Source organism: Vigna umbellata, chromosome 1, assembly GCF_029865625.1.
Source record: "Vigna umbellata cultivar VRB3 chromosome 1, Vumbellata_1.0, whole genome shotgun sequence".
Classification (NCBI taxonomy): Eukaryota; Viridiplantae; Streptophyta; class Magnoliopsida; order Fabales; family Fabaceae; genus Vigna; species Vigna umbellata.
In genome coordinates this window covers 8,314,073-8,338,612 of record NC_142165.1, presented here as the reverse complement: position 1 = coordinate 8,338,612, position 24,540 = coordinate 8,314,073, and the positions used below count along the sequence as shown (strand labels likewise).

Below are 24,540 nucleotides of genomic sequence, written 5' to 3'. Positions count from 1 at the left end.
AACAATGATAATAATAGTATTTATTTATTTGAAGTTCATATCAGAAAATAAAACTAATCAATCACCACAATCACCACCAGGTCCTCCAAATTGAAGACAATACTCAACTTTTCTATGAAGATTGCCGTAGTAACTAAGACCAAAACACTTAGGATTGTCAACGTATTTTTTTATTTGATAGTTTTCAGGTCCGTAGTTTTTTCTGGATGCATTTTTGTAATAGATATAAGTGAAATAACATGCATGATAAAAGTTTCCATCAGGAAAATATCCCGATCCCATTGTAGGACTTAGAGAACCACGAGGAGTTAATGTTCTTCCACCCCATCCTACTTTATCCGCTGAACTCAAGTTGGAGAACAATTTGGCTGGAAAATATCCAACAGCAATAGTATTGCTTAGATGTATCCACCAGTTTTTGGACTTTGGGTCCTGAAAATGTATGTACAAAATTTTGTCAAGAAAATAATACCTCACTTTCATGTATCATACAATAGTATATGAAAAATGTATGCCAAGAACATTACCTGACTAATAGAAACAACAAAACGATAAGTTGGTCCTCCGTACAACGATGTATTTAGAAAAGGTCCACCAATATAAGATGCAGGATTAGTCTGAACAAAACCTGGACATCGTAAATTGTAGCATCCCGTCTTATGAAAATTGTCTCTCTGTATATTTTTTTAACATCACATTACATTTTGAAGAAATGAATTTCTTTTTCAAAAATATTTCCTAAGTTAAAATAATATTCATGTGAAACAAAACTCGAATTTGATGTTCATATAAATGTGTGTACCGTCCATGATACATATGAATGGGTTCGATTGTCACCGTACAAATCCAAACTCACCTATAACAAAATGTGAGATCAGAAAGGTATTGTTTTCTATATATCATTATATAAACACTATTTACTGAAAAAAGGTTTATAATAATAAAATTAAAACTTACATGCCATCCAACACTAATTTTGTTATTACTGTCTATGGGTCCATTTTCAACCCATACATGAGAAAGGGACATTTGACCCTTAGTAACTCTTGGGTTATAAATGCTAGTGCCTCCTTCGATCCCATAATATGGACCATATTTTGAAGAAAGAGCCATCTCGGCAAGCTGCAAAGTTTAATAGATTTTAACATCGAATATGAGCTAATTTGTAGAAATAAACCATGAAAATTTGAATTTCAGTTCAAAGACCCAACATACATGAACACCAGAGACATCTTTGACAAAAATACTACTATTTAGTAATTGTTTTTCTTGAATAAGTTCTTCTTTCGTTGTTCTCCGAATAGGAATTGTGCCTTTAGGACATTTTACAAATCCAAATATTTGTGTACCTTGTAATTTCTTCATACTTGATTTTTCAAATGGTTTTCGTATGCTAGGCTTTTTCTGCAATTAAACAACAGAAAGATACATTTAAACTATAAGGAAATGTAATTATATAAAGATTGAAAAATAGAAATTATTCAAGGAAAGAAATGTATATATATATATACTTGTAACTTATGATTCTTTAGTAAAGGATGATCAAATGCTGGTTGTTTATTAATATCTATACAGTCAACTGTGTCTCCATATTTTGTCTCCAGAATATAAAATACAACAAAGAAAAAAATAAAATATCAGTAACTATAATTACATTGAATTCACCAAAAGAATGTATAAGGAAATTTTATTAAAAAAACTATAAATACATGAATAGTTTTAACAGGAGGCTTGTTAATGAGCTTTAGTTGTCGTTCGAGCTCCATATCTTCTTTCAGTGTATCTCGAATACAATGACCTGTAGGACTTGCACCGATCACCAAACACAAAACTACGATCAATGTTTTGATCATTTTTCTAGATTGTCAATTATTTTTTTATTGCTCACGTTTAAAAAATAGTATTTAAAATTGAATATTAATGTTTCGCATTAGACAAATAACGTTAAATATTTAATAGCATTAAATATTGTATTTATTATAACATTTAATAGTAGAAAAAACAAAATTCTTAAGGTGTTTGATAAAGATAATATGTTTGAAACGTTTTTCCAATCATCAGTGTTGTCCATAAAATGTAAACATATATAAACACAGAACAAAGATAAATCTTGATCATTTTTCAATCACTTTTTGATTGCTCATGTTTCAAACTAGAGATAAAATAGGACAAACAAGAGACCGCTCAGTCATTTGGCAAATGAGTGGTCCCAAATTCCCTACCATGCAAGTTTACTTGTAAATCTTATTTATTAGGTATTGGATTAGGATTACGGTTTGATTAATTATAAGTTCATCTTGAAACTTACAAATACAAGTCAGAGATAAAGAGATAGGTAATTCGGTTTATTGTGAATTTAAGATATTAGAGTAACCCTTGATCGATTAAATAACTAACTTGAGTTTGACAAAGTACCTGTCCATACGGGTTAGAGTACAAACATCAAGAACATATAAGAATTGAATTAAACGTACTCAAGATAATATAAGTCATTCAAAAAAAAGTGTAAAGAAATGTTTGATCGTGATTCTCAACCCATATAGAAACAAATAATATATTGAATCTTAATGTTTTGCATTAAACAAATAAAGCTAGATATTTAATAGGATTAAATATTATATTTATTATAATATTTAATAGCAGAAAAAAACAAAATTCTTTAAAGAGTTTGATAAAGATAGTATGTTAGAAACGTTTTAAATATTTAATAGCATTAAATATTATATTTATTATAACATTTAATAGTAGAAAAAACAAAATTCTTAAGGTGTTGATGAAGATAATATGTTAGAAACGTTTTTCCAATTATCAGTGCTGTCCATAAAATTTAAACATATATTATTATTTTTAAAAAAATGAGTTTTCATTATTATTGTTATTATTGGGTGAAGTTTGATACAAGAAAAAAAAATTCTTTTATTTAGCTTGATTAAACTGGATTCCTACTCCTACGTATCTCTAGGTATATCAGATAATTAGAGTTACACAGTTTTTGCATAAAAAATTATTTGTCTATTAATAGTTGTAAATTTCTGTTATTTATTTTTTATTAAAAAATTATGAACTATCACAGCTCAAAGATCATGGAAAAAAATAATACAGATGTACACCCAAACCAATTTATTAATTTATTTATGATTTTTTGTGATTATAGTTATTTTAATTCTTTGAACTTTAAAAATAAATATTAAGATGACTACAATATTTAAATTAAGTCATTCAATATTTTTAAATGTTATTATAATTTTTAATTGAAACATAAAACCTTATTTTAATATTTTAATAGTTATGAAATATTTACTTGAAATTATTATGATTAAATTTTGTGTCTTTTCAATTTTAGAACAAAGATTTAGATTACAAGTTGTCACAACCTTATAAGAGTCTACAAAATAGTTTTAAGAGTAATATTAGTTTATTTAAGATGAAATATGAATATTTTATTTTTAAAATGTAAAGATTACAAGTGGAAAAATCGATTATTAAATTTTTCTATATAAAAAAATATCACTATCTTTATAAAATGAAATTCTTTCTTTTCTTTTACTTTTTTTATCTCATTCTATCAAATCTCATAATTTGTTTGAATGTAAGAAAGATTCTTGTGTAGGGTAGACCAATCTTATCTAATCAAACTTTTATTTTGAATAAGTTCATCTTTATCCATTTTCTTGAGTCAATTTTTAGAATCTACATAAATGGGATAGTGCATCTACATCTTTTGCTCTTTTAGGATCATAATGGTTATTTGTTTGTCTAACATTATAAATGTTGATATCTTTTATTTGAGGTTTTTCAAGTATATATATCATATAAGAGTGAGAGTTTTTGGAGCTTAGCTTGAGCCAAAATTCTAATCTAAATAAGAGAAGCTAGTTTAATTTATGAATGTACCATAAATAATGAATTGAGTGTGGTATGTTAGGTAATTTAGTAGTTTAATTTTAGGTTCATTTAGTCAAATTGGTTGAGTTTGATGTTATTTTGAATATATATATATATATATATATATATATATATATATATATATATATATATATATATATATATATATATATCACTTTTTGGCTAAGGAACGAAGTGAAAAAGCCAAATTGATGAATGGATACATGTCTTAGGTTTGAATTATGTAGATTTGTGAAGCGAGTCATTCTCTTGAGCAAAATTTGTTTAACTAAAATCTAGAGAACTTAGATAACGTTGTTAGTCAAGGGAGCTAAAAAACTTTAACCCCTAGTGTTTTGGTTTGCTAGGTGAGCCAATATCTAGCTAGGTTAAATTTGTTTTGTAAAAATATTAAGAGCTCAAAGAGGATTAGTCACTAATGTTAGAGGCCAATTTCGACTTTAATTCACAAATCAATTATAATTTTTTATTAATAATAGAGACTATTTTATATAATAATAATTTTTAGTATATAAAATAATCTTTAGCTTATTAATTACTTATGCCTACTATTTGATATTTTTTTATAATGAAATCAACAAAATTCTCTATAGAGAGTGAAAAGTTTGTTTAACTTCAAAGTGAATTATCCTAATTGATCAACTCCGGTTCAAGAAATTGGGAAAAACAACAAAAGGGTAATTAAAAAGGAAACAATAAGTTTGTAGAGAGTTAGAATTTTATCAACTTTGTTTGAGAAAATTAGAAGTGAGAAGTAAAGGGATAACAAATTAGAAGTTGTTAACCTTTGGCAAGTTTATATAATCGTTCTAGTTATTTTGAAAATTTTAAGTATCGTTTCTCAAGAGATTTACGTGTTTAATGGTGTATATTTATTGATTCATTCTATGAATATAAACATGGTTTTTGTAACATAAAAAAAATTACAATGCAATACTTGTCATATACAATTATTCTTATCAAGATTCAGAGTATAGACCTTTGGACAAGTAACAAGATTTTAATGGTGGCTTGAATGCTTCTGATGACTGGAATCAAATACCTAATTTTTCAGAAGGGGAAGATCGATCTGCAAAAGACTCTCTAATGTTAAAGTTAGTAAGAGAGTTTTAGGATCTATATGAGTGTATGAGTAAATAAGAGAGGATTGTGTGTATTTCCTAGTAATACCTTGTGTATTTATAGGGTTTCTAGACCTTATGAGGTTTATTGTAAAAATTAGGTTTAATCATTTAGATAGTTTCTATTTCTGGTGATTTTTCTCAAATAGGTTTCTCACCTATTTTTTGTCTCAATTGAACCCTTATTTTGAAAAAATTCAAGCCATTAGGTCATTGCCGTTAATTCCATACTAACACTATTAAATAGGTATCACGTGTCAACTTGTGGTTTTTTTGAATTTTTTAAATATTTTTTTAATTAATTTTATCTTTTTAATTTTTTTTAAAAAATTGTCACATGTAAAGCTGACATTGTGTCACGTGGCAATGGTAGTGTGGTGTAGCACTATTAGTGCTACATGTCAATGTCAGTGCCATGTGTCACTGTCAGTGTCATATGTCACTATCAGACCATGTGTCATTGCATTTGTCTCAATTTAGTTATTGTATTTTTATTTTGTACCAATTTAGTCCTTGTATTTTTATTTGGTTTCAATTTGGTCCCTACATCAAATGATTAAAAGGTTAAACTAAATATAAATTTTGCTCGAGAAATTTGACACATGAATAATTTTAGAAGATTTAACTAAATGAAATAACGGTATGTACTTTTTCCAAATTCTTATCTTTAAAGTTTATTCTGTTAAGTGAATTTTTAGAAAGTTTGTTCTGTTAAGTGAATTTTTAGTGATGATATATTCTAACTCTTAATGTTTAACTCCAAAAATTTTTTATGAATTGTTGAGGAAGTACAAAGACTATTTTTGTGTAGATCACCTTCACAAAAATATTAATTATTGAAATGTTAATTTTTATAATTTGTTCATTCTTATTATTTAGGTTAAATGATTTTATTTGTTTTTTAATTTTGTAGGAAATTTGTAAATGAGTTTCTTTATTTTTATTTATCTCAATTTAGTTTTTGCTTTGAAAACTGTAATGCAATTAAGTTATTTTTGTTAGTACTACATAAATAAAAATGTGTTTTATGTTAATTCATAGTTTTTTTTATTTTTCTAATAAAAAAATATTAATTTGTATAAAAAAATTTGTAAAGTTTTATGTACAAATTAAATTTTGTTTGAATTTGAAAAGGAACAAAATTATTTAATTTTTAAAAAATTAAGACTAAATTGAGACAAAATAAAAATATAACAACGAAATTAAGACAAAATAAAAATATAAGAATCAAATTGGGATAAATACAATGACACCTGATTTAATAATGACATGTGACACTGTTTCACGATGAAAAGTGGATGTTAAATAAAAAATATCCATAATTTTGAGTTTTAGAAATACTACAGTAGATGTGATTAGGGGTTTTCTTCCCGCACTTTGTTTTTCTTCCTTCACTCTAAAATTTTGCTGTGATACCCAACATAACCCTTCATATTATATATTTTATTAAATTTGGTTTTGAAATTTCTTAGATTTTGAAATTTAGTTTTGTATTTTCTTTGGATTTTGAAATCTTAAATTTTGAATTTTTTTTTTTAATTTTGAAATTTGATTTTAAATTTTTTAGAATTTCAAAATTCTGTTAAAAATATTTGCAGGAATTTTAAATTTTGGTTTTGAATTTTATTGGATTTCAAAATCTAGTTTTTGAGCTTTTCGGATTTTGAAGTTCAATTTTAAAATTTTAAGAATTTTAAAATTTGGTTTTGGAATTTCTTAGATTTCGAAATTCAGTTTTAGAATTTTTCAGATTTTGAAATTCAGTTTTCCATTTTCAAAATTTGAGTGTGGAATTTCCTAGATTTCAAAATTCAATTATTTTTGAGTTTTTCAAATTTTAAAATCTAGTTTTAAAATTTTTTGAATTTTGAAATTTGATTCTGAATGGTTGAAATTTTGAAATTTCGTTATGGATTTTTTACATTTTGAAATCCGGAATTCAAAATTTCAAATCCTGAATTTTGAAATATAATTTTTGAGTTTTTCAGATTTCAAATTTAATTTTGAAATTTTCCAGATTTCAAAATTTATTTTTGGATTTTTTGAATTTTCAAATCTGGTTTAAAATTTTGGAAATCCAAATTTTTAAATTTGTTTTCAAATTTTTTTGTTGATCTTGGATGAAGGAAAAAACAAAAGAAACGAAAGAAGTGCACGGATGAAGCACAAATGAAAGAAAGGAAGCGCATGTGAAGGATGAGGTGAAAATGAGGTGGATTGCGAATATGTCAAGAGTTTTAAATTGGCTAAGGAACTTAGTTCCTTCACGTGTTAAATTCACGTGTTAAGAGGTGAATTTCGGTTTAGTATTAGATTTTAGAAATGAAGATATTGAGTCTCTATGTTATGAAAAGTGTATGAATAAAGTTTTGTCCGTTAAGTTGACAACAACGACATTAAATCCAGACATTAAATCCATGCTGATGTGGTCGTACTTTTTTTCTTTTCTCTTCTACTGTCAAACTTTTTCTATCTCTTGTTCAGCTTTTTCTTATATTTTTCATAACATAGGCCAATGTCTTCATCCGAGTACTAAACAGAAATTTACCTCTTAACATATGCTTGGATGAGCCAATGTTGAATGTTGATATTATTGAACGCATGAGTGTTTTTGAATGGTGAAAGAGTAATTATCAATGTTTTTCAGATTTGTCAATCATGACTAAAGACTTGTTAAGTATCCCAATTACTATCGTTGCATATGAATCTATTTTCAGCATTAGTTCAAGGATTTTAAATAAGTATACAAGTCATTAATTAACAAAAAAATGTTGAACCAATAATTAGTACTTCCATATGAAAGTATGAGTTTTGTGATTTAAATTATGATGTTGACGAAGATGGAAGAGTGGAGGAGGAAAGTTCTTCTAATACTACATTTAATAACCCTGAAAAAGAAAATGATGAAAACTGAACCAATAAATGATGATGGAGCTTATTGTTAATTTTTTAAAATTTTAACAATATAGTGATCTAATGATTGTGTGAACAAAAATGATTTAATGTGCATATTTTGATATATTTTAGAAAATTCAAATGCAAGCAGATGTTATTTTCAAATCAAATGTCTTATAAATTATTCAAATAAAACTCAATAGTCTAGCATCAACCTGACATCCCGCTTGTCAGTCCGCATGAATCCGTTTTCACTTACTTGTTTCCTATGTGAAATTACATTTTCAACTTCAACGTAATTGCTTTAGAATTGAAATCGCCATTTGATGACTTTAATGTAATTTCATCTACTTGGTTTTTATGTGAAATTTAGTACAATTGTTTTTTAACTAAAATGGTCATCTCTTTTATGGTCTCAATTCAAAATCAATTATATGGAAGTCATAAAAAAAATAATAACTTTAATTCAAAATCAATTATACTAAGTTCAAATTCAATCATAATGAAATTATTACAAAAAATAACAACTTCGATTTAAATTTTAATGTACACAATCGTCATTTTCTTTTACAATTTCACTTTCAAAATCCTCTATTAAGAGCATGAACAATTATTTATAAAGAAAATCCAAATTGATACTTTTAGGGTTAAATATGTTTTTAGTCCCTAAACTATTGGTCGTTTCTGGTTTTCGTCCCTCTTTCAAAGTAAGGTACAATTTGGTCCTCATTCTTTTCGAAACGTTCGTTTTAGTCCTCGAAAACTGTTTGGGCAGGATTTAGAACCCTAATCCGAGACATTCAAAGTTGTCTGCTCCGATGTCCAGTTGTGCTGTCTTCCCTCTTCTCCTTGTCCAAGCCGCGGGGGAGGGTGCCTGCAAAAGACACTCCGACGCTCAAGTCAGTGACTTTGCGTAATAATCTTGTAATCAAGATTTAGTTATCAGAGCTCTAAGCTTTCAGTTCAAGTTAAGTTAAGTTACCTGTCTCCTTTGCCAGAAATATATTTATAAATTATAATGAGCTTACCGTTGGGTCTAACTCATTAACCACCAATGAATGACTATTAATTGTCAATTAATTGTCAATAAATGATAATTATCCTCATTAACTCCCCGATAGTTATTACTATTAATTACCTTAACGGCTGATTTAACCGATCAATTCACTATTCTGAGGAGTATCATCGGTCGGGCTGATTTTACCGATCGGTCGGCTATGAGCCCATAGTAACAAAAACTAAAGACGATTTAAAAATTTGGTCCTCATTTAGCAAAAATTGAGGACTAAAACCAAAATTCCGAGGATTAAAACGAACGTTTCGAAAAGAATGAGGACCAAATTGTACCTTACTTTAAAAGAGAGGGACGAAAACCAGAAACGGCCAATAGTTTAGGGACTAAAAACATATTTAACCCATACTTTTAAAAATAAATTAACTCCTTCGATTAAAAACTATTCTTATTCGGTGATGTTGGTGGTATTGCAACCTCAAGATGCAAATTTGAAAATGAATAGTTAATTTTTATTATTATTAGTATTATTAAAAAAATAATTAAATAATTAATTACTGAAAACCACATTCCGATTTTGCGGGAGTTCATAAAGTCCTATTGAAAGTTGGTTTGTTTGTCGTCCGTTAATTTTGGTTGGGGTAGCGTTGTTGGCCTTGCAATGTGCCTCTTCCTTCTCCCTCGTTCTCTCTCCTTGTTCCTCACTCCTCTTCACCAAAGTTTGAATCTTGAATCCTCTAACTAACAATTTATTTCCCCCAGTTTGATTTTTCGTTCCATTCTTTTGCATGGCGTACAAAGTGGATCATGAATATGACTACCTCTTCAAGATCGTTTTGATCGGAGACTCCGGGGTTGGCAAGTCTAACATCCTTTCCAGGTTTACGCGAAACGAGTTCTGCTTGGAATCTAAGTCTACCATTGGGGTTGAATTCGCAACCAGAACATTGCAGGTTCCTTCATTTACACATACCATATGCATGCTTTCTTATTCAATTTTATTTTTGGATGATGACATTCTTTTTTTCATTGAGAAAAACTTTAATGAAAGAATGGTTCTTGACCATGACAGAAAACTATGTAATCTTTGAAGGTTTATTATACGATAAATGTTGTGTTTTCAACTTGTTGCACTAATCCATAAAATCATAATGGAGTCATCTATAAACTGGTCGGTCTTTCACAATGTCTTGGGAACTTTCTCTCTTCTCGGAGAAAATGCTAACAATCCATTCTAATAGGGTGAATCCATGAAAAAGTCTATTTCATTATTTATATCACGAATCACGGTACTTGTGGTGTGGCATGATTCATTTTGACCTTAATGTGAAATTTAGTCTGTACTCAGAAGAATAAATGACAATAATCCAAGCCTTGATAAAGGAGGCTCTGTTCATGAAGTTTAAGCAAGTAGGTGGAGTGCATTTCTTAACAGTATTCATACTTTTCATTTGAATAGGAATTTGAAGAACTGCATATTATAGTATGTATTTTCTCCAACAGTTAATAGTATTTGCAAATTGAAACTCATCCAATATACTCTTATCAATGAAAAAGACTTGAGTCACTGCCATTCTTGTATAGATCCCATCTAAGAACACATAAGATTTTACACGAAAAAGAACTGAAATGAAATTACTTAGTACTTATGCAAAATTTGTTGCCAAAGAACAATAAAATGAGCTGTGTATGATAAGAGTGATCTGCATGAGGTTTGAGGGCTGATAAGACCCGTAGAAATGTCAACTGTCAACAGATTAAGCTAACAAGATTCATTTTTTATGATTCCTCTTACATGTTTGATGATATTCCCATGTGAGGAAAAGAAAGGAATTGAATATCCAATGCTATAAACATATATTTCCTTTGTCATCTGCATGAAGAGTTGATTAATCACTCCCTTGAAAAAACATGTTTGTACAGGTGGAGGGAAAGACAGTAAAGGCACAAATATGGGACACTGCAGGGCAAGAGAGGTACAGAGCAATCACCAGTGCCTACTATAGAGGAGCTGTTGGTGCCTTGTTGGTATATGACATAACCAAGAGACAAACATTTGAGAATGTGCAGAGGTGGCTCCGTGAACTAAGGGACCATGCAGACTCCAACATTGTTATCATGATGGCTGGAAACAAATCTGATCTGAATCATCTGAGAGCAATCCCTACTGATGATGCTCAACGTTTGGCCGAGAAGGAAGGTTTGTCCTTTCTAGAAACTTCAGCATTGGAGGCATACAATGTGGAGAAGGCATTCCAAACCATTCTGTTTGATATATATAAAATCATGAGTAAAAAGGCACTGGCAGCACAACAGGCCACTGCCTCTTCTGGCCTTCCCCAAGGAACTACCATAAATGTCTCCAATATGCAAGGTAATACCGCCACCAGAAGTTGTTGCTCTAACTAGTAATGTAGAAAAAGAGAGGGAAAAGTAAGGTTTTTTAAAAAATGTTATTCAAAAACACATGAGGAATAGTTGCTAGACCTTTTGTCAGGTCTGTTTTTGATTCTGTGTAAGATGTGGGAGGATGATGATCTATAGTCTTCAACAATCTCGATTGAAAATGAATATGACGTTTTAACAATTCATGTTCTTTGCTTTGGCGTTTGCTGATTCTTGAAATGCATATATACCATTAGGAGTTAGGATCTTAGGTTTAGTCTTTAATATTGTAAAGTTGCTCCTATTCTTTCTGGTGTATGTTTCATTCATAATAAAATCATAGCTTAATTGCATATGTATAACTGTATTTAGAGTAATAGTTTAATATAGTCCTATAAACCATGTATATTTTGTTAGTTCTCAACACAATTATAATACTAAAATCACACGTAAACTCTCCACTTACCATGCTTGGTTCAAGGTGGAACTTAACAATTCTGTCATTAACGTTGAAAATCACATGTTAACTCTGAAGTTACACCACCTTTTCAGCTTAAAAACTCAAACCAAAAGTATTATTAACCATTGAGTTGCGGGGATATTACATTTAGACAATAGTTTTTTCCATATTAAAGGGATTAATTTTTTAAAGTTAATAAAAATAAGAATTAAATATGTTTTTTGCTTAACTTTTAATATGAAAATTAAAATTAGTCTCTCTTATAAGCTTAATTCAATTTAATCTTCCAATTTTTGAAATGTATAAATTTAGTTCTTTTAATCAAATTTTATTAAGTTTATTTGAAGTTTCTATCGTGTTTCATGACATCATGAATTATTTTTGATTTTAATATTAATAAATAAATATATTTGAAGCGTTAAATAAATTTAATAAAATTTGGTTAAAAAAATTAAATTCATATAATTCTAAAATTGAATTATTAAATTAGACTATAAATTTTAAAAATGAATTAATTCTAATTTTAAAGTTAAAAGATGAAAAATATATTTAACCCTAAAAATAATGATCAATCTCAATCAAAAGGTCTCAACAAAACATACTCCAATTAATGGACATATATGTTGTAGAATCAGAACAGGCAAAGAATGATATCAAGTATTGTTCATTGATTACAGATCAGCCAAATATTACTAGAATTTGGTCAGGAATTCACTGTTTGGTAAATATAACTTCACCAATCACCACTGCCATATTCAATTTACAAGCAATGAAATTGCTTTCTGATATGCAAATACTTAAATATCAGTCCAAAGTGTTTCTATTTCAATTTCATTTTTCCATCTGGTAAGAGCCTCTTTCAACACTATTTTGGGTGAAAAAGAAAAGAAAAATATTGGATGAAAATAGCAGTGCCATGCTTGAGGACAGCATGCTCAAACTCAAGCATTGGAAGTGAACCATAAAGTAAGACAGGCTGCAATTGGAGCATGTGAAAATCCTGTTCCAACCAAGAACCTCGAGATCAAAGATTGAGACTCGTGGGTATTGTTCTTTTCCTTCAACCAATTATCAGTAGACATGGGAGTATGGGAACTATATATAGCACGTGGAAATAATGCATAATAATTATCATAACCAAATTCTATCACCACCAAACTTGGTGAATCATCACCATTGAAATGTGGTGTATAAGCCATGCAGCTATTTATGTCAACGACCCTTTCATAATGGTTCTTTTTGGTCACCCACAAAAAATCACAGATAATCATTTCTTAAATGTATTCTATCTATACTTCATATAATTTACACAGTAGGAAATTCTTTTATAACAAGAAAAAATAATGTTCAAATTTTAATTGTGTATATGTTTTTAGCTGTTTGTTTTTATTTAAACGAATCATAACATATTCATTTAGAACACTATAAATTATTTAATTAATTAAAATGTAAGAACGCAGGTAGACTAAATTACAAAAATTTTAAAATAATAAAATGAAATATTTATATTTTAAAATATGTGACCTGAATTGCTCATTAGACAAAATATATTTAAACCTACAACAACTTGTACTAAAATAATCAATTAATTTTTTTAGTGAAAAAATACCATACAGAATCAGTAAATTCCGCCTTCTATATACTCATAAAATATATCAGACATCTTTATCTGACCGTATAAATCACAACAAATATATTAAAGAATGATTATTATTATATTATTATTATCATTCATACAATTGAGAATTGATACGAGTTCTAGAATCTTAATTTTAGAATTAAATATCATTTTGTATGACTTTAAACTTTTGAAAATTTGAAATTTCACATCAACAATTGCTACAAATATTTCTTATATTTCCTAACCACTTTCCTCTAATTAGAATCGAAAATTCTTCCCCGTGTAACATAGGGAAAATTGCAACTTAGACCTAAGTTGTTTTGTTGTCACCGTTCTACCCTAAGAAAATAATAGTATTATTGTTTTGTTATGTTTAATAAGTCAAATATTTTGTCCACGAAAATCAACCATGTGTCTAACATTGTAAGTGTGGTAGATTGGTATGACTACTGTTCAAGTTGGAAAAAATTACATAAATAAATGTTCATACAATTTATTTTCATTATCATTTTCAAAACCTAGCAAATTGAGTCATAAAAGTGGTTTTTCTTTTCATTTAATTACAGGTGAAATTTAAAAAAAAAAAATAAAGGAATTTTGTTTACGTGACACGTGTCACTGTTTGATTGGAGGCTTGGTTTAACCGACGTAGCCCTAAGCTTGATATCTTACAGCTGCCTAATGTGCCTTCTCAACTTAAATTTCAGGCAACAGCATATTCCCCTTTCATATTCGCCAGTGGAATTGGTCCCCTGTATCTGCTTACACACTAAATCTCTTTTAAACTCAAAAAAACCATCCAGATATCACCGTTCCTTTCAAATCATCGACGCGAAACACAGAATCACCTTGCAGCTCACCGCACCGCCTAAAATCCACACTGCTTTTTATCTTTTCCCGTGAACTCTCCATGCTGATACGTCACCGTTTTGGTTAATCTGGTTCGCAAAAAACGACGTCGCCGACCTGAGAAGGGCGGGGAAGAAGAAGAAGAACGCGTAGTCGTTTGATTTTGCGCAGAGTGAAGAAAGTGAAGAGAATAAATGCTCGATGCATAGTTACAATTGCAAGCCCTTCATATTCTTGAGGTAGTGAAGATAGGTTGAGGTTTAATTTTGGTTAGAGAAAGGGGTGGGAGGGAATAGAAAAGTGAAAATCGGAACCAGGAGATGCAAATGGAAGCTAGGGTTGGCGTCGCGGTGGACGGTGGTGTACGGAAATTTGTGCAGCCGCCGCCAAAGCAGATTGGAACTGTTTCGCAACTTCTCGCCGGAGGAGTCGCTGGCGCCTTAAGTAAGACATGTACGGCGCCGCTTGCGAGACTCACCATCCTCTTTCAGGTTCCAATTTTTTAATTTCATATTAACTTTTAAAAATAAAACAATAAAATCTGCGTTTTTGGTTTTTAAGTAGAATTTTTTGTAAATTGTTTTCAGGTTCAGGGAATGCATTCCAACGTTGTGACTTTGAGAAAGGCCAGTATATGGAATGAGGCTTCACGGATTATCCATGAAGAAGGGTTTAGGGCTTTCTGGAAAGGGAATCTGGTGACCATTGCTCACCGGTTACCTTATTCTTCGGTTAACTTTTATACTTACGAGCACTACAAGAAGGTAAGGTGATAGGTGCTGCGATGTGGATATTTACTTTCATTTGATTATGTTGTTGAGAAGTAACACATTTGTGTTTATGATGAGTACTTGATTGTCCTTGGATTGAATTGTGTTTACTGGTACGTTGTATGATCAGTTGCTAAAGAAGGCTACGGGACTGCAAAGTCATACAGATAATGTTAGTGCAGACCTTTGTGTGCATTTTGTCAGCGGTGGCATGGCAGGAATTACTGCTGCTACATCTACTTATCCCTTGGACCTTGTAAGAACGCGGCTAGCTGCGCAGGTAATGTCACATGTCTTTCATTTTTGTTAGGTGTTCGGGTAGCCCTTTTTCCCTTGTGCGTTTGGCCCCCATCTTTTTTCTAGTTTTGATGAGTACTGTTGTTCAATGATATATGTGACCAAGTTTTCATTCAGTTGAATTTAATTTTTACCCATTCCTATTATAAGTAGTTGCATTAGTCTTCTTTGGGCTTAGTTGTACAACCTGTATAACTGACTTCACCTAGTGGATAAGACATTTGTTGTTGCAGTTTTTGTTTTTGTACTATTTTTTCTAGGTGATCTTTGGCCTATACGCTCTGAACCTCGCATGCTGATGACCCTGACCATGAAATTGTCTTATTTTGAAATAGATTATCAGCTAGAGATGTCTACTTAAATTTGATGAACTGTTCATGCATAGTGACTGGTTAAAGATACTTGCATTTATATTTTAAGTTTAATTCTGAACCATTAGGATTGTTAAATTTTTTGCAGACAAATTTTACCTATTACAGAGGTATCTGGCATGCTTTACACACAATTAGCAAGGAAGAGGGGATACTTGGACTTTATAAGGGACTTGGAACTACACTCTTGGTATGGTGTTATGATCAATTTAACATCATTACTCGAAGACTATATTATTTTGCGACTAAATAGCTACATGTTTCTGGTGCTAATGCAGACTGTAGGGCCAAGTATAGCTATCAGCTTCTCTGTATATGAATCCCTGAGATCTTTTTGGCAGTCAAATAGGTAATCGATCCACAAATTAATTCAGCAGTTTGATGTAACCCATATTCCCTCTATTTTATGTATAATCACCTTTTTTCTTATATTAATATTTCTTTATTAATACATATCAGATCCAATGATTCTCCTGTTGCTGTTAGTCTGGCATGCGGTAGTCTTTCAGGCATTGCATCATCAACAGGTGAGCAGTTAAAGGGCGGAATTGTAAATTACATACTTGGCATTCCTTCTCATAAGTTTTTTTTTATAACGTGAACTTTTGGTGTTCCTTGTCAGACAAGTAGTATTGATAATTTGCTTTTTGATGTTCCTTCCAAATGGGGTTATGCACATTCTTTTGGTATATTACCTTTTTCCTACATCTCTGTGTGGCATTAGGGCACTCAACTTAGTTTTGTTGTATCAAATGTTCAATTACAGTTAAGAATCCTTTAGTCAAACTATTGAATTTGCTCCACCCAAGAACATCAAAGAAGTTAATGTCTGTAGTGGTTTATTATGCTTTTTGATGCAGAGAAAGAGAGTTTGGTGCAGGAACTGCACCAAGTATCTAACCAGATTGACCCCTAGAACCAGAGACCAGGTTGGAGTTGTTATTTTATCTGGGGCATATGACAATATATAGTAAGGAAGACGTTAAAAAGACCCTTTTTTTGTCTTTCTCTAACTTCATTATTGTCTAAAGATCTTGCTCAAGTAATCATCTTCCCAAGGTTTGTTCTATGACATGTCTCCCCAAGCTTTGCAGTGGATTTCATCATGGGGTGGCATTGCTTGGATGAACCTATATGATTTCCTCAGTTACCAAATGTGAGAGCTGTCCTCTTTGAGGTATGCTTCTCACTTAAGGCTACCTTCACCTGATGTATGGCTGGGTACCGGAATCCTCTTCAGACCTTGTTGATGTGTTTCTGAAGAATCTGGTTTTACAGCTTTAGTAGTATTGCTTTCAGCATATTCTAAAATTCTGAACGGTGGAAATTGTGGTACCAAATTAATAAAATTAATTATTTATGAGAAAGTATTTTTGATAAATGGAATTGTCCACAAAGAACTACTGTTAAACAGGGGACCAAAACCAAATATTACTGATTGGGAGATGGATAATTGTGTCAAGTATTATTTAGATAGAGACTAACCACATGCATCCAAAATATTCATGCATGAACTTTAGTAGTGTCCTTTTATCAACTCTGTCAATAAAGGTTGTCTGCCCTTCTGCTGCAGCCATTGTATGTTCAGGTAAGGCTGTATTTTACTTAGACTATTACTACTTGAAGCCAATTTTACCGTTCATGCTTTTGCGTGTTTGGATTTGTTAAATACTGCAGCTATTACCATGTTATGATGGACTTGTGCATCCATAGTTTCTTGATGTCAAATGATCACAAATTCTATGTTCATCTTGGTTATTCTTTAGATTATCCTATAAAGTTTAACTGCAGGTTTTGCAACTTTGTCAGAGATACAGGATCACTACAATAAGAAACTCCCATTTTTTCTTACAGTTCACTGGTTATTGACTTCAAATGTAGTTTATTTTGATTTCATTTCTTGCTTTGGAATTAATTTGCACTTCAGTTGATTAATCATCATACCACTTTTGATAATGCAATGTCTTGTCCCAAACATTAACGATCTGATATAAAATCGAGTTGCTGGTTACTAGAATGGGTATAGTTCAATTCATCTGTTATTCTATATGCAGCAACGTTTCCCTTGGATCTTGTGAGGCGGAGGAAGCAACTTGAGGGGGCTGGTGGGCGAGCCCGTGTTTATACAACAGGCCTCTGTGGTGTTTTTAGGCATATAATCCAGACAGAAGGCGTGCGTGGTCTTTACAGAGGAATTTTGCCGGAATACTACAAGGTGGTGCCAGGTGTAGGTATTTGTTTTATGACTTACGAAACGTTGAAGATGCTTTTATCAGATATTGCTACCGGATAACTACACCCATCAACACTGGGGTCTGATATGCAAGAAGTAAATGGATAAAGTTATTTACCCATGCAAAAGGGTTGAGTTACATTTACGATTTAACAATTGTAGTTCATTTTATTTCACGAGTCCTCGACATGGGAAATTTTGTAATGCTCCCTTGGGGATACATTTTTTTGCATGTACAGAAACTTGCATAACATTTAATATTAAGATTTTATCGTCATGGCTTCTCCCGTGGTCTGCTTTGTCTTTAGCGCTAAAGAAAAACGGGAAGTGAAATGAGCAATATCTATAAGTCTGCAAGACTGCAGCTGGTTGCTAATGACCCGATTTTTTTTTTTTTTATCTTAAAACTCGAATTAAAAATAACTTTTTCAGAATTCAAGTTTGATAAGAACAGGGAGAATCATGCTACAAAAGCCAGTCATGTTCTCATAATAGGATTTTATGCTTCTAAGATGGGAGTCATTTTATACGAAAAATGGATTCTGACAAACTTAAATGTTGAGTATGTTGATATTATTTTAGTTTAAAAGTCACTTTTCAATTCAGGGGAGAAATTAAGAGATATGTAGAGGTTGTTCTCAACTTCGTATAGAATTGATTTTGTTCAATGACAAATGGTCGTTGATGAAAAGTGCTTCTAATTCTTAATTTTGCCCCTAAATGTAAAAGTATTTTTCCTTTATTTTTATCGATTAATGAGATGAACTGGGGCCATTGTTTTACCTCATGCGCTAAGAGAATCATATATACAATGTCATTTAAAGTTGTCATAGGGTCATTCTCATATTATTGAAGTTGTAATTTTCTGCAAATATTGTTTTCAAAATGATAGGTCAACATTCGAAGTCATTTCTACTGGATGATTGAAGAAATTCATTTGCTATTAAGCTAGAATTCTAATATGAGGGAGGCATGTTTTTCCTAGAATATTTGTAAAAGCAACACTGCCCAGCTTTGCCAACTCTATTTACTAAATAGTTGCTAAATGCATAAAAAATAATAGATCCTTATTTTTTTGGTCAAGGAAAATAAACAGTTGTTGAATAGGAACTTGTAATGCGTTTATTTTTTTGGTCAAATTAGACTTGGACATCCTCATAGGATACAAATAGCAGAAGTTGTCCAATCTCACTTTGAATCGGTCCTGGTCCTCCATTTGTGGAATGGAACCAAAGAAAATGAAAAACAAAGACTTATATCCATACACTGAGAACTTGCGTTCTTGTTACACTGGAAAAAATCCAGTCAAATGAATATGGTCAAGTGTTCTACGCAAACCATATTTATTAACAGCTTCATTAGCAGCTCTAAAGCCACCACCATAAGCAGGGGAAGAATCATTGGCAATCTGGTTCTTGAAAAACTCACCCAATTTATTTTCAACATGAGACTTTGCACCCTTCTTTGAGGAGGAGGAAGAAGAAGAAGCAGAAGCTGTGGATGTTGATGGCATGCTTTGAAAGCTAGGCATTACTTCTGACTCAAGCCACATATAAGAAAGAACCTGACAAATGCCTTCCTCTACTTCAGGGTTAAGGTTTCGGTAACCTACTTGGTTGTTCAAGATGAATGCATGAGATAATGCTGACATTGTTTAATACCATAAACATTAAAATATAATAATACCTTTAAGGCGTAGCCAGCCATGCATCAACTCATGGGCAAGTATAGCGCCAGTGAGTAACCTGCATGTCATTAAGGTACGAGAACTCCTTTAATGAAGTTTGAACATCATCAATAAGAAGTAACATTATAGTCTGTCATCGGTACTTTGTCTTATGAGTATTGGAAAAACATCTGAACTCACAATTATATTCAAAAGGGAATCAATCAGCTCTAATTTGAAGGGGACAAAAAGCAAAGTTTCCATTGTCCACTAGTTTACCTAGGAAGACCATATAGAACAAGAATTGCTGTAACTTCACATTTTCTAATCAGTTTTTGAGGTTGAGTTCTCATCCCTATCAGTCGATAGCCTCCAATTCTTGGCCTTCTATGTATCTGAAACAAACATATAGTAATCTCATTCACTATGGATTCCACATTCTTCCAAAACAAGAAGTAAAAACTTTTAATATCTTACACTGGTCACAGTCTGCTCCTCTGAGAGGCACAAACCCCTTGTTTCTGGTAAGTGTAGAAAACCCTGGAAAAAACCATAGAGTGAGAGAAGGTGGACTAGCAGTTATTTCACTAAAACAAAGAAGGGATGTTCCTTACATTTTTCTCTCCTACAATAGCTTCATTAAGTGCTTCTCTCTCAACTAGAAGCATGGGAATTTGTTGATCTATTCTCATCTGCATTCCTTCATAGTAATCTCTGATAGAATGGTAAAGAGGCTGGCAATCACCAGTGTCCATTATAGCAGATTCCATGCACTCTAAACACAAGCTTCGTCCATCTTCTAGTCTATAGTATTTTATGTTCAGAGGCTTCAAGGAAAATACAACAGTAGCAAAAAATAACTTCAGAAAACTACTTGTTCTAAATATCCGAATCATCAAATTGGGTGAGTACTTAAATTAGTACCTCCAATCTTTCACAACTACAGCAACGAGCTGTATTATCATATTCATGAGATGGACAATACTTTTGGGACCAAAAGGGGTGGCATCTGTACTCAATCAAGCCAGCTGCATTTATGGGAATCTGGAATTTTTAAAAAAAAAAAAAAAAACTCTTCTGTTAATATAGCTCTTTATTAACTGCAAAGTGATAGGTTAAAAAGATGAACCAGAGGTCAAAAAAATCTAAGGTACATGAAACAAACTGAAATTTTGATAACCTTAAACAGAGAAAAGAATTAAAAAAGCATGACAGTTTGAATAAGCAAAGGCAAACCAATCTTACAAATTGGAAGCAAACTTCACATTTTGGATGAGTCAATTCTTTAAAGCAGGATTTATGATATGGATGCTTCCCTGACAAGGAAAACTACGATCAAAACAGAAAAGAAAACAAGTAAGAGATGAATCAAGAAGAAAAGTGGTGATCTCATCATCTCCTAAGAATATCAAAGAGGATAATAAAACTACCTCACGCTCAGTAATGGGGTAGCGACATGAATGACAGCGAAAGCAATTTGGGTGAAAATACGTATCCATGCACCCCAAACAATTTCCATACATTATCTCTTGGTTGCAGCCACCACATATTCTTCTGTTCAATGACAAACTACACATTATCAGTTAATTTCTTTTTGCTTAGACATTGCCATAGAACTCTATCCCCCCAAAATCTGCACATGCTGCAAGTTTCTTTTTCTCTTTTGAAATTTGTTTAGAAGGAACAGATTCTGATTCCTTCTGCAACTTGATTCCCAGAAACAAGTAAGAAATGATGCTGCAGGACCATCATTTATTCATATACTGATGATGTGGTCATGTGAAGCCCTATATCTCTTCATAGAATTGTTGTTACTTGGTAAACATGAAAATATGGAGCCAATAAAATTATCACATAATGTAAAGTGACATTCATGCACACACAGTGTCAAAATATCTTGGCTTCTGAGCATGAGGAATAAGAGAAAGAAGTTATTTCTTATAGCTTTGGGAGGGATTTTACCTATATTCGTGGGGATAAAATGGTGTAGGGGCAAATGGAGGGTGTGCTGATGAACTAAGGGTATCCATAGGTGCCTTTGAGTAATCATCTTCAGTGTCTTCTCCCCAACTATATCCTTGATGGGCTAATGGAAACACAAGATTAATACCAAACATTTCTATAACAAATACCTTTTTGAAAATCAAATACCAACCATTTGGTCTCTTTAAATCTTCGGCTGAAGAAAGTGCCATTGCATGCCCTAGATCTTCTTTCTCCTTCTGAGCTCTAGCACGATCATCCTGATCATTACATCAGGAGTATTATTCAAACAGCATATCCTCAATTATATTTGTGACACTAAGTAAATCCAAACTAATTATACATTTTTTGATGTTGATGTAGGACAATGCATATGGCATAATTTGCTGTTGCACAAACAAGATAACAGATATAATATAACTATATATGCAATGAAGCAAGATTGACAGATTACAAACATGAAATGAAGTTAATGAAAAGGTTCTGCTCTTAAATGTGCACCATCATTGCAATAAGAAATCAGATTCACATAACTACATAACAATGCAATATCTAAAATTAAATCACCAACTTAATGTTAGTTTTTTTGTGTAGTTTGATTAAATTTTTGTAGTGTATTTTTAGTCCGACATTGTTTAGTATTGTGAGATGATGTTCTTCACTTTGCTATATAAGAAAGCTTATATAAGATTTACAAATGCACCAAAACAAATACTTCTTAGCGTTGTTTATTTCTCTCATTTATTACCCTTGTTTCCAACAATTAACATTGTGGGACCAAATCTTTGGTTAAAAAAAATGTGCATTGCAAAATTCAAAAGAAATACTCTGAGATTCGAAAAAAAAATAGCAAAGCTTCTAATGCTTTTGACTAAGCTATGGTTGATGACGTATAAGATCACCTTGTATACTACATTCATTGGCTAATTGCATTTTTAATTTAGGCAAAGCAATAATAGTAGAGTTAACTTTCATGTAAAGATTTTATGCTTGTTTGTTACTGTAAAGATTTTATGCTGACACCCAATGCAAATATTTTATTCATAATTTTCAAAATAATTACTATAAAGTTTACAAACTTAGTCGTCTAGGTGAAGGACACGGGAAAGATCCTTTATACTCTGGGTGCATCATAGTAATATATATGACAAAGTCAATAACAGTAGACATAATTGAAGAAAACTAAAAGGCAGTGCTTCATTTTACCAACGCTCTTGATGGAGCTCCCCAAACTATGCTTTCCTCTGCTGGCTCATGCAGATGACGACCACCCCTTCCTCTATTGGACCCACCTCTGAAAAGTTTACTGAGCCATTTCATGAAACCAGACTTTCTCTCTGAGCGAGGAGAAATATAATCCCCTGCATCCCACCAAAATTCCACCATGTATATCAAGCTTAGTAAGAACCAGAAGAAGTGAAAATTCAAGCTCTAAATAAAAAAAAAAAAGCACCATGGTCTAGATAACTTATTGGAACCACGTGAAAAGTAAATTCCGAAACTTTGAGAACACCCATTTAGTAAAATCAATAGAAAAAGTTAAGTTCAAATAACAGCTTCTGGGGTGGTTCACGCCTCTGCAAAATCCTTTTTTTTTTCTTTCACGCAAATATCTGTAAAGCAACCGTTTTGAATAGATGGTGGTGACGAAGCTCAGATTTTGCTGAATAGTAGTGAAAGAGAGAGAGAGAAAAGGGTGATGATACCGTATATGCATGGATGAGAAAGATGGTTGACATCTGAAGAGGGAGCCATAAGGAGAAAAAAAGCAATGTTGTGAGAGAGAAGATGAGGGAAATGAAAATGACAGAGAGATGGAGAAGAAGGGGCGTGAGAGAAGAGTTAATAGTGGTTGAAAAAGAGAAAGATGAAGAGAGGAATCAAAGAGATTCTTGGCTTGGAAAGCAATGAAGAGAAAGGCAGAAAGATGGGTTGTGGGGTGGGCGAGGAGGGAATCTGCTGATGAGGAGAATATTAAGTAAGGGGTGGATTGCAGAGAGAATCAAAGAGGATTTAGAGAGAGAGAGAGAGAGAGAGAGAGAGAGAGAGAGAGAGAGAGAGAACAAGAAAAGGAAAGGCAATGCTGTATTTGCACGCATGGAGTTGAGTTAGAGGAGTGTGTGTGTGTTGAAAAAATTTCTGTTTGTTGTCTCAGTGGTTTGAATTCAGAAGGTATTAAAAGGACAGACAGAAAGACAGTTTCAAAGTTTTCAGGATAGTTAGTAACTGTCAACTTTAGGAACCTATGTTGTTTTCAATGTAACTGTTCATGTTTTCAAATTTTGATTCAACAACATGTCTGTTTAAGTACTGTGACAGTGATCCAATTGTCTGTTTAGAAGAGCGTTGAAACGCCTGATTTTTGTTAACGGTTTTTTAAAGTGTGGTTATATCAGTTTAAAACTGTAGAGGAATAATATATTTTATTTTTACTTGTGCTTCTTCTTGGTAAAGTTAATTATAACAAAAATGTATAAGAAGATAAAGGGTGTTGCTCCCTCCACCACCACAACCTTCTCCCTCCACCTCCCCTTTATTATTTTGCCCCTCAGTAAAATTTTATTTTTAGAATTATTGTTTTTTAATTTTACTCATTTATAACATATTTCACTGATAACCTACGTAGTTCCTTGTATGAGTAAAATATTTTTCTGCAAAACTCAGTGATCGTGAAAAGAATTATCAAGCAATCTTCCTCTTGCTTTCGGTGCAGTACGTGGTGCAGTGCGTTTGTGGTGTAATGTGTTTGTCGTGGTTCCTCTCCAGGTACGTAGTCATAATCCTTCCAATAATCCTAAACCCAAAACCCTAAACCCTTCCAATAATCCTTCCAATAATCTTTCCAATAATCCTTTAACCCTAAAACGTAAAATGAAAACGAAGCCTAAACGGATGACATCCTTCAACGGATGTCAACATCCGTTTAAGGCGAAACGGATCTTAAACGGATGTTGACATCCGTTGAAGGATG

General features: G+C 31.8%; 4 protein-coding genes across 13 annotated transcripts; 2 read left to right on the top strand and 2 right to left on the bottom strand.

The window, feature by feature from the left end:
* On the bottom strand, positions 1-1,895 carry LOC124848572 (protein neprosin-like). Its single transcript, XM_047326284.2, has 7 exons — positions 1,710-1,895; positions 1,512-1,598; positions 1,216-1,404; positions 958-1,122; positions 803-856; positions 528-674; positions 1-432 (listed from the first exon to the last, which is right to left on the bottom strand). The coding sequence occupies exons 1-7, from the start codon at positions 1,851-1,853 to the stop codon at positions 58-60; spliced, it is 1,161 nt and encodes a 386-aa protein (XP_047182240.1). The 5' UTR covers positions 1,854-1,895; the 3' UTR covers positions 1-57.
* A 7,640-nt stretch (positions 1,896-9,535) lies between these two features.
* Positions 9,536-11,544, top strand: LOC124848578 (ras-related protein Rab11C-like). Its single transcript, XM_047326295.2, has 2 exons — positions 9,536-9,887; positions 10,858-11,544. Exons 1-2 carry the CDS (start codon positions 9,723-9,725, stop codon positions 11,341-11,343), a joined length of 651 nt encoding a protein of 216 aa, XP_047182251.1. The 5' UTR covers positions 9,536-9,722; the 3' UTR covers positions 11,344-11,544.
* A 2,563-nt stretch (positions 11,545-14,107) lies between these two features.
* Positions 14,108-18,197, top strand: LOC124848569 (uncharacterized). 3 transcript variants are annotated; one of them, XR_007029701.2, is made up of 8 exons: positions 14,108-14,740; positions 14,837-15,013; positions 15,150-15,299; positions 15,776-15,877; positions 15,966-16,036; positions 16,147-16,214; positions 16,548-16,864; positions 17,742-17,880. XR_007029701.2 is itself a non-coding variant. In XM_047326279.2 (7 exons), the coding sequence occupies exons 1-7, from the start codon at positions 14,570-14,572 to the stop codon at positions 16,601-16,603; spliced, it is 795 nt and encodes a 264-aa protein (XP_047182235.1). In that variant the 5' UTR covers positions 14,108-14,569; the 3' UTR covers positions 16,604-17,885. The 3 variants fall into 3 exon arrangements, 2 of the variants coding, with proteins under 2 accessions (XP_047182235.1, XP_047182233.1); XM_047326279.2 differs by having other exon boundaries at positions 16,548-17,885; XM_047326277.2 differs by lacking the exon at positions 16,548-16,864 and having other exon boundaries at positions 14,111-14,740; positions 17,742-18,197.
* Positions 18,198-18,987: 790 nt separating this feature from the next.
* On the bottom strand, positions 18,988-23,635 carry DAR2 (DA1-related protein 2). Of its 8 annotated transcripts, none has more exons than XM_088093281.1 (12): positions 23,276-23,635; positions 22,776-22,930; positions 21,742-21,829; positions 21,549-21,663; positions 21,017-21,155; positions 20,832-20,915; positions 20,511-20,630; positions 20,201-20,413; positions 20,064-20,126; positions 19,866-19,981; positions 19,607-19,665; positions 18,988-19,528 (listed from the first exon to the last, which is right to left on the bottom strand). In XM_088093281.1, exons 1-12 carry the CDS (start codon positions 23,322-23,324, stop codon positions 19,206-19,208), a joined length of 1,524 nt encoding a protein of 507 aa, XP_087949407.1. In that variant the 5' UTR covers positions 23,325-23,635; the 3' UTR covers positions 18,988-19,205. The 8 variants fall into 8 exon arrangements, with proteins under 8 accessions (XP_087949407.1, XP_047182249.1, XP_047182248.1 ...); XM_047326293.2 differs by having other exon boundaries at positions 21,017-21,140; positions 21,549-21,672; positions 23,276-23,623; XM_047326292.2 differs by having other exon boundaries at positions 21,549-21,672; positions 23,276-23,339.
* Positions 23,636-24,540: the final 905 nt, after the last annotated feature.

Coding starts and splice junctions, on each gene's coding strand:
- LOC124848572 (XM_047326284.2), bottom strand. CDS start 1,853: ATGATCAAAACATTGATCGTAGTTTTGTGTTTGGTGATCGGTGCAAGT. Junction 1,123..1,215: donor AAGATGTCTCTGGTGTTCAT/GTATGTTGGGTC, acceptor TAAACTTTGCAG/CTTGCCGAGATGGCTCTTTC. Junction 675..802: donor ATTCATATGTATCATGGACG/GTACACACATTT, acceptor AAAAATATACAG/AGAGACAATTTTCATAAGAC.
- LOC124848578 (XM_047326295.2), top strand. CDS start 9,723: ATGGCGTACAAAGTGGATCATGAATATGACTACCTCTTCAAGATCGTT. Junction 9,888..10,857: donor TCGCAACCAGAACATTGCAG/GTTCCTTCATTT, acceptor ATGTTTGTACAG/GTGGAGGGAAAGACAGTAAA.
- DAR2 (XM_088093268.1), bottom strand. CDS start 23,086: ATGGGTGTTCTCAAAGTTTCGGAATTTACTTTTCACGTGGTTCCAATA. Junction 22,931..23,022: donor AATAAGTTATCTAGACCATG/GTGCTTTTTTTT, acceptor GGTGGGATGCAG/GGGATTATATTTCTCCTCGC. Junction 20,916..21,016: donor ACCCCATTACTGAGCGTGAG/GTAGTTTTATTA, acceptor TTTTGATCGTAG/TTTTCCTTGTCAGGGAAGCA.
- LOC124848569 (XM_047326277.2), top strand. CDS start 14,570: ATGCAAATGGAAGCTAGGGTTGGCGTCGCGGTGGACGGTGGTGTACGG. Junction 14,741..14,836: donor GACTCACCATCCTCTTTCAG/GTTCCAATTTTT, acceptor AATTGTTTTCAG/GTTCAGGGAATGCATTCCAA. Junction 15,878..15,965: donor GACTTGGAACTACACTCTTG/GTATGGTGTTAT, acceptor GTGCTAATGCAG/ACTGTAGGGCCAAGTATAGC.